We start from the raw sequence: 17,410 nt of genomic DNA on the forward strand, positions 1-17,410 counted from the left end.
TAGCACCATCCCAGACAGGGTTTGTGTATCCCAGGTAGGCAGGGCTGAAAGGAAGGTGATTGCCAGTGGCACCCCGGTGCTCACTGTGCATAGCCCGGCTCAAACCAGTTTCGGGGGCACACCAGCCCCTGAGCTGGGGCGAAGCCGGACAAAGGAGAGGGGTGTAACCACCCCCCCCTGGCTCCACCCATAGGTAGAACCTAGTCACGGGCCAGCCCCTTTTTCTTAGAATAAAGGTAGGAGCGAGTCCCCTTCCCAAATTGGATAATTCTGAATCTTGAACTACTTTCCACGAAAGGAACTCTTGACTATTTCTGAAGACTCTCCCTTGTGGCTAAGGAGTAGCCACCCTGCACCAGCAGGCACCACCTAAGCGCTTGCGGTTTGCTGTAAGTCTCTCCCACGGATCAAGACTGCCCAGCTCGACGAGACCCGAGTTCCCTGCCATCTCTGACCTTTTACCTACCTCATCAGCCCAGCTGAGAGTCGTAGGTGTGACGAGACCTGCGGGACCGGCCATCTTCAGAACCTGCACGACGCTTATCTAGCACGCCCACCGAGGGACCCTCGAGTGAGTGCACCTAGGGTTTGAGAAGCCCTAACCCTGAGCAGCTCCAGCACCGAAGTCTGCCTCCCCAGCATCCCCGAGAACTGCGTGGGGGCCCTTCCGCTCCTTGCTGTTCACCGCGTTGTTCGACCACTTGCCGACCGGCTTGTGGCCCTCTTCACGACGCACCACGTTTGTTTCATCACTAGTCTGGTTGCTCCAGACTGGCTCTTGCTCCCCTTCAACAGAGGAGTACCCCGGACCCTCCTGGTCCACCCCAGACGCCATCTTGAATCCACCGCGTGGGCTTGCCACTGCCAAGATCCACTGCCCCATTCCTGGGCCCAGCATCATCGACAGCAGACACCTGCGTGGGACAGCTCGCCCTCCATCCTGGTCGCCGCCACGCCTCCTGGTCCGAGGAACGGCCGAGTCCGACGTCATCCACTCACCTGGTCGAGGTGACTTCAGCCGGTACCCTCCTGGTGCCCACACGATCGCTGGCTAGCGGTTGAGAACTGAGTCCCCTCTGCTTTCAGGTTTCCTTCATCACCGATCCAGGTTTGGATCTCGCTGAACATCGACACTGGTCGCCTGCCAGCAACTCTTCTTTCAGGCTTCTGAGACTACAACGAGGACTTCCGACATCTTGCCGAACCTTCCACAGCCGCAGCCTCTGGGCTAGGTAACTCGAGCATTTCGGTGCTCCATCGCAGGTTCGCTTTACAAGTGTCCAGTTCCTTTTACGTTTAGTCCCACTGATCGGATCACTCCGGAATCAGTCACTTTAGACTTTCTAAACTTCTCCCCTTCCACTTGCAGTGTAATGGTTTCGTGCCCTCGGGCATTTGTGTAAATTGTGCAACCAGAAGTATTTTCCTAAGAGTTTTGTATTGTGCTTAGCTCCCTGACTCATAAAGAGCCAGGGTAGTCTTGTTATAAATAAATATCCTTTATTTTCATAACAACTTGTGTGGTGTCCTTTCACTTGGTGTTCAAGGGGTATATGTGATGGTAAACAGCTGGCTTAACACGCCCTCTAGAGTTTAGCCTAAGACTGATCGTATCCACGCTACTAGGATAGCTGGTCTATAAGGTTGACTTACAACCAATCATCAATAAGGGTTGTTTGGAATGATACACAGTGATCACTAGAATAGTGAGCACTACATATCAGGCCAACTTCTCACAGTTTTCACTTAAAATTACTTGTAGTGGTTATCGTGCCACACATAAGTGTACTGCACAATATAGCTTGATTCATTATTACAGATTTCATCTTTCTAGTTTTGTAAAGGTTGGAATATCAAAATGTTTAAATAGAAATGTTAAGTTAGCATGATTGTAGGTGCTGACCAAAGGCATTTGTTAGTTAGTGAAAAGCACATTGTATTTCAGGGATAGAGAGGTGAGGAAAAGTTGGGAAGGTCAAATGATTTTAATGAGCAACACAGGGAGCGTTACCAGTTGGTTCTATCAGCTTGAAGGGAGGACATTACTGATCGTGTAGCTTAATGCTATACATGACTCTATACTTTAGAACTTCTATAGATGTTCTGATGCTGACACGTTATTTTGCTATTTGGAATCAATAGGGTTTCCCCTATCCTTAGTTTAGTGTAGGGCTTACTAGATGCTGCACATCTTTTTCATGTATGGGGACAAGGATTGAAATCATGTGTCTAGCATCAAGGTATTTTCCTCATATCTTGTATAGCTGAAACGGAGATTCTTTAATGGTCTTTGATATTGAGGACCAATATTGTAAGAGGCCTCGATTTTCCTTTGATAATTTTATGCTTTTACAGTATGTTCTTGAGATGGATTTATATTAGCCTGTTTTGTGCTTATAATAAATCTTTTAACCTCAGGTTACTGGTCCAGTCTTTAATTGTGTGGTCCTAAAGATCACACTGTATTTTGAGATTTAAATTGATGTTAACCCCTCTTCTTCTCAGGCAACTACAAAGGTCTATTGCCCTGAGCTAAATTGGGAGCAATGGCCTAGAGCATTCTCAGTTATGTCACATGTAAACCCTCATTAAATGTGGTCCTGTAAAACTGGTTTGTATGACAGAGATCAACATGTATATTGACTGACATAAAAAATGCGGCCTAAACATTGTTTACAAAAATATTGGTCCACTAGGTGTACATATCCTATTATTAACACCGATGGGACATTTATTTTCGAAATGATTTCTGGTATACAATATTTTTGCCACACAATATTTAGGCCACGATATTCTGGTACCATATGAACCCTGATGGGACGAGTAACTGAAAGTAGAGGTGCCCAAGGGAAATACTGGCAAAACCAAGTGGGAACTGATGCGGAAACACCGAACCCCCATGTTATTTCCAACAAATGTGGAAGACAGAGTTATTGCACTTGACTGTATTTATCAATCACTCGACTGCTGAGTGGTATTTAAATGTTACTATAACTGCTGAGATGGCAATGTAGAACCATATCACATGTTACCAGTCATCCCGTTTTATATTACTTATTTATTTTGAAGGAGTTGACATAAAAATAATCTATCTATCTATCTATCTATCTATCTATCTATCTATCTATCTATCTATCTATCTATCTATCTATCTATCTATCTATCTATCTATCTATCTATCCATCTACAAAAAAGGCATCCTGTTTTTCATGGCTGAAGCAAAGCACAGAGAATTCTGAGACTTGAGTTTTCCTGTACCGATACTCACTCATAGCCCCAGCGCTGCTCATGGATGTCAGGATATCATCTATGGAAATATTATTTGACATAACTATTGTGTAATAAATATGGGGCCCGATTCACAGAACTAACTTAAGACAAAATCCTAAACTTACTACCATTTTCGTATTCACAGAAGGCACTTACTCATTTTGGTATTCACAGAAGACACTTACTCACTTCGGTATTCACAGAAGTTAGGAGTCCTAACTTTAGGACTCCTAAATGCCTTCTGTGAATACCGAAAGTCTTAAAATTAGGATTTTTCTCAGTTTGGGAGTCCTAAAGTTAGGACTCCTAACTTTACTACTACTAAACTGAGAAAAATCCTAATTTTAAGGCTTTCGGGAGTCACAGAAGGCATTTAGGAGTCCTAAAGTTAGGAGTCCTAACTTTAGGACTACTAAATTGAGAAAAATCCTTATTTTAAGACTTTCGATATTCACAGAAGGCATTTAGGAGTCCTAAAGTTAGGAGTCCTAACTATACTACTACTAAACTGAGAAAAATCCTAATTTTAAGGCTTTCGGGAGTCACAGAAGGCATTTAGGAGTCCTAAAGTTAGGAGTCCTAACTTTAGGACTACTAAATTGAGAAAAATCCTTATTTTAAGACTTTCGGTATTCACAGAAGGCATTTAGGAGTCCTAAAGTTAGGAGTACTAACTATACTACTACTAAACTGAGAAAAATCCTTAATTTTAAGACTTTCGGTATTCACAGAAGGCATTTAGGAGTCCTAAAGTTAGGACTCCTAACTTCTGTGAATACCGAAATGAGTAAGTGCCTTCTGTGAATACCAAAATGAGTAAGTGCCTTCTGTGAATACCAAATTGGTAGTAAGTTTAGGATTTTGTCTTAAGTTAGTTCTGTGAATCGGGCCCTTAGTGTCTTGGTGCAGATTGTTTATTATTAACTCCAATGGGTCAATATCTTTGTAGACGAGTTTTATACAACAATAGTTACGTCAGCCAGCATTCTATTTAGATGATATTTTGGTACCATACCCACAGGCCGGGCTGGAAGACAGAAAAACATGTATTCTGTGTTTTCTTTAACACAGGCTCAGCACCAGGTGCAGAAGGAATAGCTCCCAGCCTGCTAGTGAAGTACAGAGCTGCTCTACAGCCCTCTCTTGCTGTCTGGTGGGGCACAGACACCACTGGACTTGGCTGAAGAAGGCAGAGTTGCCTTCACCCTCAGGCCGGTAGCACCACAGAACAGCAGTGTAATTTGAGAGGGTTTTATCTTCTAGCTGAGTCTCTGAGGCAGGTGTCGTGCTATCAAGGCATTTTTTTAAAGAGGAAAGTCACTTTTTTTCTAATGACTTCTGTTGTGAATAAGTTATGATTTTAATATTTTGTTAAACTACTCAACATAAGTGTGGAAAACCGACAATGGCGTACTGATGTCTTTGGGCTTTTATTTATGATCGACACATTTTGACCGTTTACTGTTTCTCTCTCTCTCTTTCTCTCTCTCTGTCCTCTGTTGTGCACATACAGGGCCATGGACAGTAACATTTACTTGGATGGCTCCAATGCGGTGGTGAAGCCCATTCAGATCCATGGCAAGAGGGGGAAAGAGGAGCAAGCAGAAACTAGAGACAGGGGACAGTGGAGCAACAAGGTTGAGTTTGTGCTGTCTGTGGCCGGGGAGATTATTGGCCTTGGAAATGTGTGGAGATTTCCCTACCTATGCTACAAAAATGGAGGCGGTAAGTCCAAACATTCACTTGTCAGTCACCCATGATGTGCCTTTACAGAACTGGGCCTCAACTGATTGGGTTTTGGCTAGTGAGTCTCTGTAGTGGCAAAGTGCGCAAAAAAACAATGGAATTGAATGTGGGCGCAAAGTGAGTTTTAGTGACTGCGATTCAGTCGTGCAATGCATCACTGATGCATTTCTTTTCTCACTTGATATGCTTCCTGCCTGGTTTGTAAAGGTTGATCTCTGGCGCTTTTATCTAAGGCAGGGTAGACATACTGTGAAAGAGTATCTCTGAAACAGATGCAGTTAGGTGTAATTGAAGTTCATGGGATCTGTCATAGTGTAGACGACTATTGCAAGTACCAAAGTTCTAGCTTCGTAAGCCAAAGTTCTTCATTATGGTAGCTGCGCAAAAGCAGTCAGGCTTAGCCCAGAAGCAATCTGTAAATCGTTTGTGCAACACACACACACACACACACCAGCAACACAATGAATACACCACAAAAGAGACTCCACACAGTAATAATATATAAAAAAATAAACTGTATTCTATATACAACTTAGACTAAAAAAACACGAACCAATAATTACTTTGCCTACTAGGCAATTGTCAAGCATCACAATGAGTGCAATAAAAGTAAGGTTTTTATGTTGCACGTCACCAAAACACCATTACTGTGCATATTATGCAGAACCAGAAGTAATCCTGACAGTGCAGGGAAAAGCAACACATATTATGCATTCAGGGCAGGTAACACAGCAGGTAATGAACCAAGACACAGGGATCACCACATATTACTATTGAAAGACAGGGCACCACGCTCCTGTGCTCCTGCTACACTTTATATGGTAATTGGGGACCAAGGGCCGGGCATAGCAGCACATGCATGTCTCTTAGTAGTAGTACTGTAAGCTTTAGACTTGCGTGTTCTACTCAGATCATGTTGTCAAAGATGTGGACTCTCCTATTGGGGGAGTTACAGTTCTTTGATTGAGCCCTCTGCCCCCGGGTCTTCACATGCAACAAGGCTCAGCACTTCGGCTCACCGGGCCCCAGTGAGCACCCGGGAAGACACGACTTCCAGGCAAAACACCCATGCCCAGTAGTGTGTGCAGTATCCACAGGGAAAGGCTTCCCAGTCATGGAGGACTGCAGAAGGCTGCAGGCTTACTCACTCTGCAAAGCTCGATGTCAAGTCTCCATTGGAGACACAGGCAGCACACAGCACCTGCGGACATGCCCTAGGCAATGCGCGACACCTCCAACACTCTTTCCTTCATGGGGACACTCCCTCAGTGAACAGCTGGGCGCGTGAGATGACAAGTATGCTGCTTTTGAGGTCTGCTGAGAAATTCTCAATGGCGGTCTAAGTTAGAAGGCAGGCGGCTCAGTGCTGCGGGGTAGGGTCTCAGATATGCTTGGTAAGGAGAGATCTCTCCCTGGAATGGCGACCCGCAAGGATGAAGTTTCCTTTGTCCTTACTGGTGATGGCTTCACTGGGCACCAGCGCTCACCACGCGCTGAATGCTGGCACACTGGGAAAGGAGAGACAGAGAAGCTCTCACCACATGCTTCACTTCAAAGCAAAGATCCATCCCCAGTGAAGCACTCTCCACACTCTAATGGTAGGTGACTGGGAAGGCCAGACTGAGAGTCCTATGGCCACTTCTAGGAATTCGCTGGTCCCAGGAAAACAACAGGGAGAGCGAAAGCAAAGAACCAATAGCAGGCTAGCAAACCAAAGTCCTCGCAGCAAAGTGGCAATCCTTCTTGCAGACCAGCATGCCACAGGTCAACATAACAAACAAGTCAATATTCAATATTCAATAATACTTTATTTGGTTACAAATATATAACCATAAAAGCACATAGTAAAAAACGTATTAAAATATATAAAACAAATATTTGTATATACAATAATGGACATGACAGCACGTACGTAAACATAATTTCATTTAACTTATTATCACATCATGATCGTTTTCCTGTATTTCAAAACATTTTTTTAAAAAGCAGTAACAGAGGCTACGGCAAATTCTGTCTCTAATTTTTGAAGAGCCACAACTGCTGGGCAATGATGTTTCTTCCTGGGAGCATAACAGTTCCTACTGGCAATGTGAAGTCTGTTGATTCAGCAGCGTCTGGTTACAAGTCCATGTAGTGTCTATCTAAAAACATGGGGTCAGAGCCCCTGTACTTATACTCAAAATGTGTTTGATCGGTGAGAACTTCAAAAGAATCTTTAGAAGTGCACAACACCCCCTTACAACTCATCCCTGGCTCCAGAAGTACATTAGGGGATAAACAAGCCCTTTGTATGAACACAGGAGTCACTCTATACGAATATAAGTGCCTTCATCTCTCCCAGCCCAGGAAGACCATTCAGTATCCAGATAAAGGCAGGTCCTACCCTGTCACACTCAACCCTCCCTTTGTGATGGTTGTATGGAAAGTATGCACAAAGGGTAGCTGTCAAGCAGGCCTAGACGTGGATTGGAGTCAGGTTGCAAAGTCATAAGCACAGAGAAATGCCCACTTTGTAAAAGTGGCATTTCTACAATAGTAATGAAATATCCACCTACACCAATAAGCAAAATTTATCACCACTATTCCAAATATACCAAACATGGCAGCGATACTCCTTTCTGATCAGGAATTACCACATAAGTACCTATAATGCAATTCCCAATACCTGCCACTTGCTGTAGAGGCAGAAGGTGTTAGATTTGTTGGATTTTCAATCCACCACCTTCCTTACTGTTGCACACACTGGAGTTGGACTAGTACATTTATGCTATTCCAAACTCCTGTGGCCCCCCACAGCAAGTCGTTGTAACAACTTGCGTTGTAATGGCATGCGATGTAACAACACGTCGTTGTAATGACTTACATTGTAATGGCATGCTTTGTTAAAGCATGTGTTGCAATGAGTGCTATTCATTTATTAAATTTTTCTAGGAATAAGAGCGGTTTAGTAACCAACACACAGGTAAGAGGACTTCTGTGTTTTGTTATAATTTATCAATAATGAGCAGAATGTGGTATGGGAGCTACACACTGGTGGAAATTTATCCGAATGTACTATTAATTGAGCAGGTCAACCTTTCACCCTTAACTGTCGTCACAGCACTTTCTAAGGATAATTAGATTTAAATATACATTCAGTTATTCGTTCATTCATTCATTCATTCCTCTTCTGTCAAGAAGCCTTTGATCTCCAGCAGGAGCAACCCAGCGAACCGAAATGTCTAAAACTCGGCTTCCCTTGAGTCAAGAACTTAGCACTTATTTTGTTTATTGGTTTGGTGTAGCACCGTAGGACTTGATCCAAACAATATTTAAAGGGGGCTTTGCATCTGTAACAAACACAAAGAATAGTCATTCTAGAATGCTCGTTGTTTGATGACGTCACATGGTGTTATGAGACCTATTGTGACATCATTCACTGGATTGCCTTTTTCATAAAGAGAGGTTTATTTGAGTTGAACTTCTTGTACTCGTAGGGAGCTTGCCTGGTCTGGAGTGTGGACAGTTTGAAAGCTGCTGTGACAGTTGCTTTACTTTTATTGCTTGGCTTGGCTGTTTCTGCTGGCCTTCTAGTGCCTGCAGGCAGCATTTTAAGGTCGAGTTTTCATTTTCTTTGGCATTCCTTCAGAAAAGAAAGTCATTTTCATTAGTATTGCTCAATTTTAACCCCTCAAAATGGAGCAATACTAAAGAAAATGACTTACTTTTCTGAAGGAATGCCAAAGAAAATGAACTTTCTTTCCTGAAAAAGACCGACAATGATATGCCCCACTCGAGGGGTTAAAATGGAGGAATACCAAAGAGAAAGAAAATGAACTTTATTTTCTGAAGGAATGCTAAAGAAAATGAACTTTCTTTCCTGAAAAAGAGACATTGTATATTTTCCCATTCGGGTACATAATTATTATTTCACCATGAATATTGTGACTCCCATGCCATAAAAAGCAAAGGTAAATTTATAAAATAAAAACTACATCCTCCATAATGCAAAGGGGACTTGGGCCACCGCCAGGAAATGATGTAACAACAGGTAAATTTAAAGGGGGCGGACCCAAAGAAACAGTTGATCGTGAGCAAGGTATCTGGGATACCGAAACGCGTAGATCTTCTCATGCCTGTATCCCGTAAAGCAAAGTAACGAAGAAAATAAAAAAGCGCAAAAAGGTTGCTGAGAGTGCGTCCCATTTGTTCTTCCAAACCGGAGGAATTGTTTGTGGATTTAAAGCGGCGTGGTTCGGCCGCAGGGACACGCACCCACGAGGAGCGCTGCGATTGCCCGGTGACTGTGAACTGAGGGAGTGGAAATATATATATATACATATATATATATATATATAAAGTCAAAAGGTTGCCCCAGGTAAGGAAAGCCGCTCAGAGGCTTGGCTATCTGTAGCACGGGCCCCAACAGCTTCAGCTCGCAATTTCTCCTCAATACGCGGCTCTACGCGTTTCGGGCCACCGCCCTTGCTCACGAGCCTGACAGGACTGCAAACACAGCAACCACAAGATTTTGAACACCTGCTCTTTATTATCGGGACTTGGAGTATATCAGGTGTTCCATCCTGATGCTGGTTGTTGCTCTGCACTTTAGCCCGTTATCAAGGACAGTCATGTTTAAAACGCGTTGGGCTCTGAATAAAAGATCGTAAGCAACAGACTTCGACTCTGCAGTCTTCAATTAAAGGTGTTACTCCGCGCTAGAGGCGCCTTCACCGAGGGCAACTTTCTTTGTTGGATTTTAGCGGCCGGTCCAGCCGCGAAGGCGCCCTGCTGCTTTGCAGATCCAGCGTATTGAAGCCAATCCGCTAAAAGGAGCGCAGAGGTCCTTGTTGAATGACACAATAATCAACAGAGTGGCAGTTTCTGTGTGCTCACGATCAACCCACTTGAGTAAAACTTTGAATTATTTCAGGCATGCCAAAACCCACTGGGGAATAATATGGATGGAACTACAAGCACCATCATGCATGCTATGCATACTCCCACAGGAGCGGGACTTGGAGTATATCAGGTGTTCCATCCTGATGCTGGTTGTTGCTCTGCACTTTAGCCCGTGATCAAGGACAGTCATGCTTGAAACGCGTTGGGCTCTGAATAAAAGATCGTAAGCAACAGACTTCGACTCTGCAGTCTTCAATTAAAGGTGTTACTCCTCGCTAGAGGCGCCTTCACCGAGGGCAACTTTCTTTGTTGGATTTTAGCGGCCGGTCCAGCCGCGAAGGCGCCCTGCTGCTTTGCAGATCCAGCGTATTGAAGCCAATCCACTAAAAGGAGCGCAGAGGTCCGTGTTGAATGACACAAGAATCAACAGAGTGGCAGTTTCTGTGTGCTCACGATCAACCCACTTGAGTAAAACTTTGAATTATTTCAGGCACGCCAAAACCCACTGGGGAATAATATGGATGGAACTACAAGCACCATCATGCATGCTATGCATACGCGCACAGGGGCGGGATTTGGAGTATATCAGGTGTTCCATACTGATGCTGGTTGTTGCTCTGCACTTTAGCCCGTGATCAAGGACAGTCATGTTTGAAACGCGTTGGGCTCTGAATAAAAGATCGTAAGCAACAGTCTTCGACTCTGCAGTCTTCAATTAAAGGTGTTACTCCGCGCTAGAGGCACCTTCACCAAGGGCAACTTTCTTTGTTGGATATATATATATATATATATATATATATATATATATATATATATATATATATATATATATATTTTCACTTAAAAAACCATAGGTTTCACACAGGTTATAGTTAGGTGGACATTTCACTCGTAAAAAACCAATGAAATTCCCCCGTTATAGTTAGTTCAGATAACTATAACTCGCACGCCCGCAATCCACTGCTCATGACGTCACACATTACATCACTCATGACATGGTCAATGGCATCACTCATGACATCACTGATGACATCATCCTTGTGATAGAGTGGCGGTCGCGCGAGTTATAGTTATCTGAACTAACTATAACGGGGGAATTTCATTGGTTTTTTACGAGTGAAATGTCCACCTAACTATAACCTGCGTGAAACCTATGGTTTTTTAAGTGAATTTGCAGGTTTTTTAAATGCTAATTCCTAACTATAACGTGTGTGAAACCTATGGTTTTTTAAGTGAATTTGTACTGTTTTTTAAATGCTAAGTCATGTATTTATTAATGTTTTTTTTTCCAAGGTTTTTCACCGTGCGCGCACCGTGCGCTGCGCGCCCCGTGTGCGCGCTTTCGGCGCACGGTGCGCTGCGCACACCGTGCGCGCACCCCGCAAATTTTTTCAAAAATAATAAAACGTTTTTTTCAGCCGTGGGGGTTCCTTCTGTGACCCCCTAACAAACGCTAGGGGGTCAGGAACTCTCTTCCCTGCCCCCTTTTCACATTTTCCACCTTTTTTCCACCTTTTCTTTTCAGTGCGACAGACAAAATGGCGGCCGACACTTCCTGATTTTGACCGATTCGAATGTTTACTGACATCTATCAACCAATCAGAATTTCGCTCGCGCACGTGCGCGCGTATAGATATTTATATGCTTTTAAATGCTATTTTCTCAGAAAATACTGAACAGATTGACACCAGACCTGCAAAAGGCACTTCCCTGACCTGAGGACTACCTCTCTGCCAAATTTCAAGTAATTCTGTTCAGCCGTTCGGGCTGTACCTTCGACTAAAGGTCCTATGGAAAAATGCATGGGGAAAACGCGTTTTGGGACCCCCCTTTTTTCTCGGCTCCCCCTTGACGAATCACCCCGAGACTTTCAGGGTAGGAGCTGAGCGGAGCGCCCAATTAGTTTTGAAAATTTCGCGAGGATTCGTCAACCGGCGCCAAAGTTATTCAAAATAGAATTTTCAGATTTCCTATGGAAACTCGGTCCTAACTATATATATATTCACTGAAAAAACCATAGGTTTCACACAAGTTATAGTTAGCGGACATTTTACTGATAAAAAACCATTGAAGGCAACTATAACTCACGCGACCGCAATCCTCTGCTGATGCTAATACTGTATTTAGACACTTATTTGCCCATGTTTTCTTCCATTAAATTTTAGCTATACATATATTACAAATATTTTTTTTTCATAAAGACACATATGTCATCAGCAGAGGATTGCGGTCGCGTGAGTTATAGTTGCCTGCACTAACTATAACGGGGGAATTTCAATGGTTTTTTATCAGTAAAATGTCCGCTAACTATAACTTGTGTGAAACCTATGGTTTTTTCAGTGAATTTGCAAGGTTTTTTAAATGCTAATTCCTAACTATAACGTGTGTGAAACCTATGGTTTTTTCAGTGAATCTGTACGGCTTTTTAAATGCTAAGTTACTTTACGCCGTTCATGGCGTGCGCGCCCACTTTACGCAGTTCGTTCCGTGCGCGGTGCGCTTCGCGCACCGCGCGCCCACTTTACACAGTTAGCGCCGTGCACGCACGGTGGGCACGCGGTGCGCTACGCGCACCGCGTGCCCACGTTACGCTAGATGGGCCATGTACGCACGATGCGCTTCGCGCACCGTCCGCACACGGAGGCCGTATTAGGCGCATCGTTGTTAAAGATTATCTATTGATTGTTCTTTGGTTACATATGCCATGTACAAAAGGTGCCTTGCGGGCACCTTTTGCACACGGGGTGGGAAAAACGTGGTTATTGTATTTTTTTTTTATTTAGTTTTTACCGTACGCGTACGGTAAGCGTAATCGGCGATTTTTCATAAATAAAAAAAATTAAATTATTGGCCTTGGGGGTTCTTTTGGGACAACATAACCATGACTAGGTGGTTGGGAGCTGTCTAGCAAGCCTCTTTTAATGTTTTCCGACTTTGATTTTCCTCCCCCCCCCTCAGAGTGCGAGAGAGAAAATGGCGGCCGACACTTCCTGGTTTCGACCGATTCGAATGTTTACTAAGATCTAACAGCCAATCAGAATCGCGCTCGCGCACGGCACCGTACGCGTACGGTAAGCTTACCCTAAGCGCTCGGTAAGCGCACCGTAAGCTGCCACAGATATATATATTGATTTAAAGGCTATTTTCTCAGGAACTACTGAACAGATTTACACCAGACCTACAAAAGGCACTTCCTTGACCTGTAGACTACCTCTCTGCTAAATTTCAAGTAACTCTGTTCAGCCGTTCGGGCTGTAGCTGTGTCTAAAGGTCCTATGGAAAAATGCATGGGGAAAACGCGTTTTGGGACCCCCCTTTTTTCTCAGCCCCCGCTTGACGAATCCCCCCGAGACTTTCAGGGTAGGAGCGGAGCGTAGCGCCCCATTAGTTTTGAAAATTTCGCGAGGATTCATCGACCGGCGCCAAAGTTATTCAAAATAGAATGTTGCGGTTTTCCTATGGAAACAGGGTCCTAACTATAACTACCTACTGGCGACCGCCAGTAGGTAATATATATATATATATATATATATATATATATATAGCCAGGCAACCACCACTCTAGTCAGGGCAAGGGAGTTACACACTGAAAATAACCCCTGCTCACACCCTTGGTAGCTTGGAACGAGCAGTCCTCCATACTGGCCGCCTGGGGAGACTCCGGTCGAGCTCCTCTTCTCACCACCACTCTCCGGCGGTACACAGCGGCTGCGAGCCGTCCCAAGGCTCCGTGTCCGTTGCTGAAGCTCCACCCCTTATCAGGCAGACTTGCCTGACTTCTGGCCCGTGCCTGAGCCATCCGGCATTGGGAGCGAAGTCTCCTATTCCTGGGCTTCTTCTTTGGGCATTGAATGCCCTCGAACGCAGGGTAGGCTCCCGCCCACCACTCGGTACTGCTCCAACCTGGAGCACACACTGAGCGAAGCCTCCGTCGACCCGGGCTCCCTTACGCTTTACACTTCTTCCGGCCCCGCCCACAGTCAGGCGGAACCTGCCTGACTTCTTGGCTTCACGGAGCAACGTCTCTGCAACTTCTTGGGCTCAAAGAACAATAGAGCCAACAAGGCAGACCACCCGCTCCTGGCACACAGACACAGCACTCGCTCTGCGCCGGCAAGTGAGAGCCCACTCCTAGAACTCGGAGGGCCAGGAAATAAAAGCGCTCACCATGCGCTTGATGCAGATTACCCCCTATGGTCTAGAGGGGCAGAGCTGGGCCCAAGCAGGCCAGCTCACGGGGCCCTCCAGCAGAGGGGCAATCCCTTGTGGCTGTTCCTCCTGGGGCCCAGCAGTCAAAGCAGGCACAAGTAAGCCCCCCAAAAAGCACACTGACATGGGGTCACAGTCCCAGTATTTATATTAGCTAGGTCTTTGTTCTGCCCTAGCACAGGGTTTGGAGAACCAGTCCCAACTGGTTCTGGGGGTACTGAAGCACTTTGTTTACAGTGCTTCCACCCTCCTTTGCCAGATTGGGCTCTGTCCTCAGACACACCTCAGGGGGACGGAGCCAGCATTGAACAAGGCAAGCACAGAACTATTCAAGGTCAGGGGCTACTCCTCCTACTTCTCCAAATGCAGAGTTGCCTATTCAGCCTAGCGCTGACACACCCAGCCCCTCTGGAGCCACACACCTCACCAGCCCCTGTCACTCCAGAGCCAGACATGCAATACACATCAGGTAGGCACAAAGACACACAGCACACAGGAATGCCAACTTCTGAAAGTGGCATTTCTAAAATAGTAATAATAAATCTGCGAACACCATTACGCAGCATTTATTATCACTATTCCAAACATACCAAACTTGACCACGCTGCTCCTCTCATATTAGGAATTACCACTGAAACACTTATCAGGGAATCTCCAATGCATTCCTATGAGAGGGCAGCCTCACAGCAGTGAGAAACAAAAGTGGCTGTTTGTCACTGTCAGGACATGTCACACACTTAAGGTACATGTCCTACCTTTTAACTACAATGCATCCTGCCCACAGGGCTAGCTAGGGCCTACCTTAAGGGTGAATGACATGCAGAAAAAGGGGGGTCACAGACGTGGCACCCACTTTGCGTGCCACGTCACAGCGGCAGTAAACTGCACGCATAGGCCCTGCAATGGCAGAGGCTTGAGACAGGTTTGAAAGGCTACTTTGGTGGGTGGCACAATCAGCGCTGCAAGTCTACCAGTAGCATTTAATTTACTGGCCCCGGGTATATGAGATACCACATTACTGGGGACTGACAGGTAAATTAAATACGCCAAACAGGCATAGACCAATCTTACCATGTTTACCACAGAGAACACGCGCACTTTACACTTGACAGCAGTGCTAAAGTGCCCAGAGTCATAAAACTACCAACACCAGGTCAGAAAAAAGACTAGGAGGAAGGCAAAATGTTCAGGGATGACCCTGAAAAAAGGGCCAAGTCCAACATATATACCTTTCTCCATGGAATTATTGTTTCTAGGACAGCATGGACAACATAATTTTGTGGGATACTTATATAATTGAGCTCTTTTTCAATGAGGCGCCATCATGCGACCAACATTTGTTTTTACGTCCATGTCCAAGGTCTGCACGTGCCAAATCTGGGTCACTGATCTCGTCTTCCGTCCCAGTGACAAAATTGGTGACAAAATCATTAATGTGCTTTTTCCTTCCCGTAAAGACTATTCTTTACTATACAGAAAATAAAAAGTTGCATGAAATGTATGTGTTTTTTACTGCACTGTCTAGAATCAATAATTGCCGTATGCTTTATCCTGTCTGGTGAACAGCCTGCGGTCAAACCATTAATTCAATTCATTCCTCAGTGCATCAGTATGCGGATCATACCGCAGTTACTGGAAAGTGCCCTTTCCCTTCCTATTTAATTATAAATTGCTGTTTGTCTCAGACCTCCAGCAGTTACCTATTATTTATTTTTAGGCCCAGCCTTAATTATTCCCACTCATTCCTGCAGCCTCAGGTCCACAACGTTGTCAGAGTCTCTCTTAAACATAAAGTTCCTTTGAAAATTAATTACTACACATATCGGCCTCGGGAGAAGCCGACTACGTCATCTAAGAGATGGTGCCCTTACAATTGCTTAAGTAATTCCGAGCAAGGAAACCCTTTTCTTTGTGATCTGGAAGGAATGAGAAATTTGCAGTTTTTAGGTCGAGCGTTCGAGACCTCTTGTATATACTTTAGTATATACTTTGGTATATATACTTTATTATATACTTATCTGTGTATGTACTTTGTGGGCTCTGGTCTTGTATATACTTTAGTATATACTTTAGTTTATATACTTTATTATATACTTATATGTGCATGTACTTTGTGGGCTCTGGAGATTAGCCCTGGGACTTTTTCTGCTTCCGCTTAGGGACTTTTGTTTCTGTTCAACTACCTCTATTTAACTGTCTTGATAGAAAATGACCAGCAGATGTCAGTAAAATACCAGAATTGCTTTCTGGAGAGGGACTTTCTGTTTTTTAATTTTTCGGGTCAACTGCCTGTATTTAACTTTCTTGATAGGAAACGACAAGCAGAGGTCAGTAAAATACCAGCATCACTTTAGCATTCTCTAGATTCCAGTCCATAGAAATTGTCTTTCACGGGCACCCGTAGACAATAATATTTTTTTCAAATCTTGTATTTTCAGTGATATGACCACCAAAGGCCCTGCTTTTATATTAAAAACAGAGCTTTGGACTATACCATTTCCGGCTGAAAGGCAATATTTCTCTCCATTTGTTTCCATAACTGGTGTGTCACGCAGTTTGGTGCTTACTTTCCCTCCATGTTGAAGAACAGTTGATGTTTGAGCACCCAGGCTAATGTGCTGCATAGCTTTATAAATAAACGGTCCCATAGGCGAGACCGAATGCATTGCAAATGCTTGTTCTTTAAGCAAAGGAAAGTGACGAGTTACCCATTCTGTGCCTCAACTAGGGTAGTGACGCTCCAGGAAGATAAGTACCATACTTTTTTGGTTATTAAGAATTATCGCCTTAGAGCCAGCTGTAGCGGGCTTTACCGGTCATTAAAGGTCCACTCCAGTGTTAAAGGCTCAAGCCAATCTGGCCCTTTGTTAAACATTGGAATTTTGATGCTCCAGGCTTCAACCGACCATTAGAAGCCAGGAGGACTCCATTGTTTTCAATGGAGGGCTCAACATTCCAATGTTCTAATTAAACTTTAATTTCCACTCAATGGTTTTACCGCTCAATGCTCTAAAAGTCACGGTATCCTCTTAAAAATAGGCAACATACATATTTCTACAAAAGCATGTATCTTTCTTTCCATTCAGAAACTATTGTTAGTCACAGTGACTGCTGGTGACCTCTAAAAGTGGTGGCGCGTAATCCTTGGCTCGTATTCCAATGAGCAAGCCTAGCTTCTTTTTGGAGGGTTCTGTCACACTCATTTGCGCTGTTAACTCTGACTATGACCCACTCAGTCCCACCCAGTCCCACTCATCCTCACTCATTCCAGATTACTCAGCTTGACAGTGACTCACTCCAAGTA

At 44.3% G+C, this 17,410-nt stretch overlaps 1 protein-coding gene across 3 annotated transcripts in view; it reads left to right on the forward strand.

The window, feature by feature from the left end:
- LOC146854879 (sodium- and chloride-dependent betaine transporter-like) overlaps window positions 1-17,410 on the forward strand; it is an 898,269-nt gene that overhangs the window by 415,312 nt on the left and 465,547 nt on the right. For all 3 annotated transcript variants that reach the window (XM_085652289.1, XM_085652287.1, XM_085652288.1), the window contains exon 2: window positions 4,784-4,995. In XM_085652289.1, the coding sequence (XP_085508415.1) occupies window positions 4,788-4,995 (208 nt within the window). In that variant the 5' untranslated portion in view covers window positions 4,784-4,787. The remainder of the gene's footprint in view (window positions 1-4,783; window positions 4,996-17,410) is intronic.

This window comes from Triturus cristatus, chromosome 4_1 (genome assembly GCF_964204655.1).
Source record: "Triturus cristatus chromosome 4_1, aTriCri1.1, whole genome shotgun sequence".
NCBI lineage: Eukaryota > Metazoa > Chordata > Amphibia > Caudata > Salamandridae > Triturus > Triturus cristatus.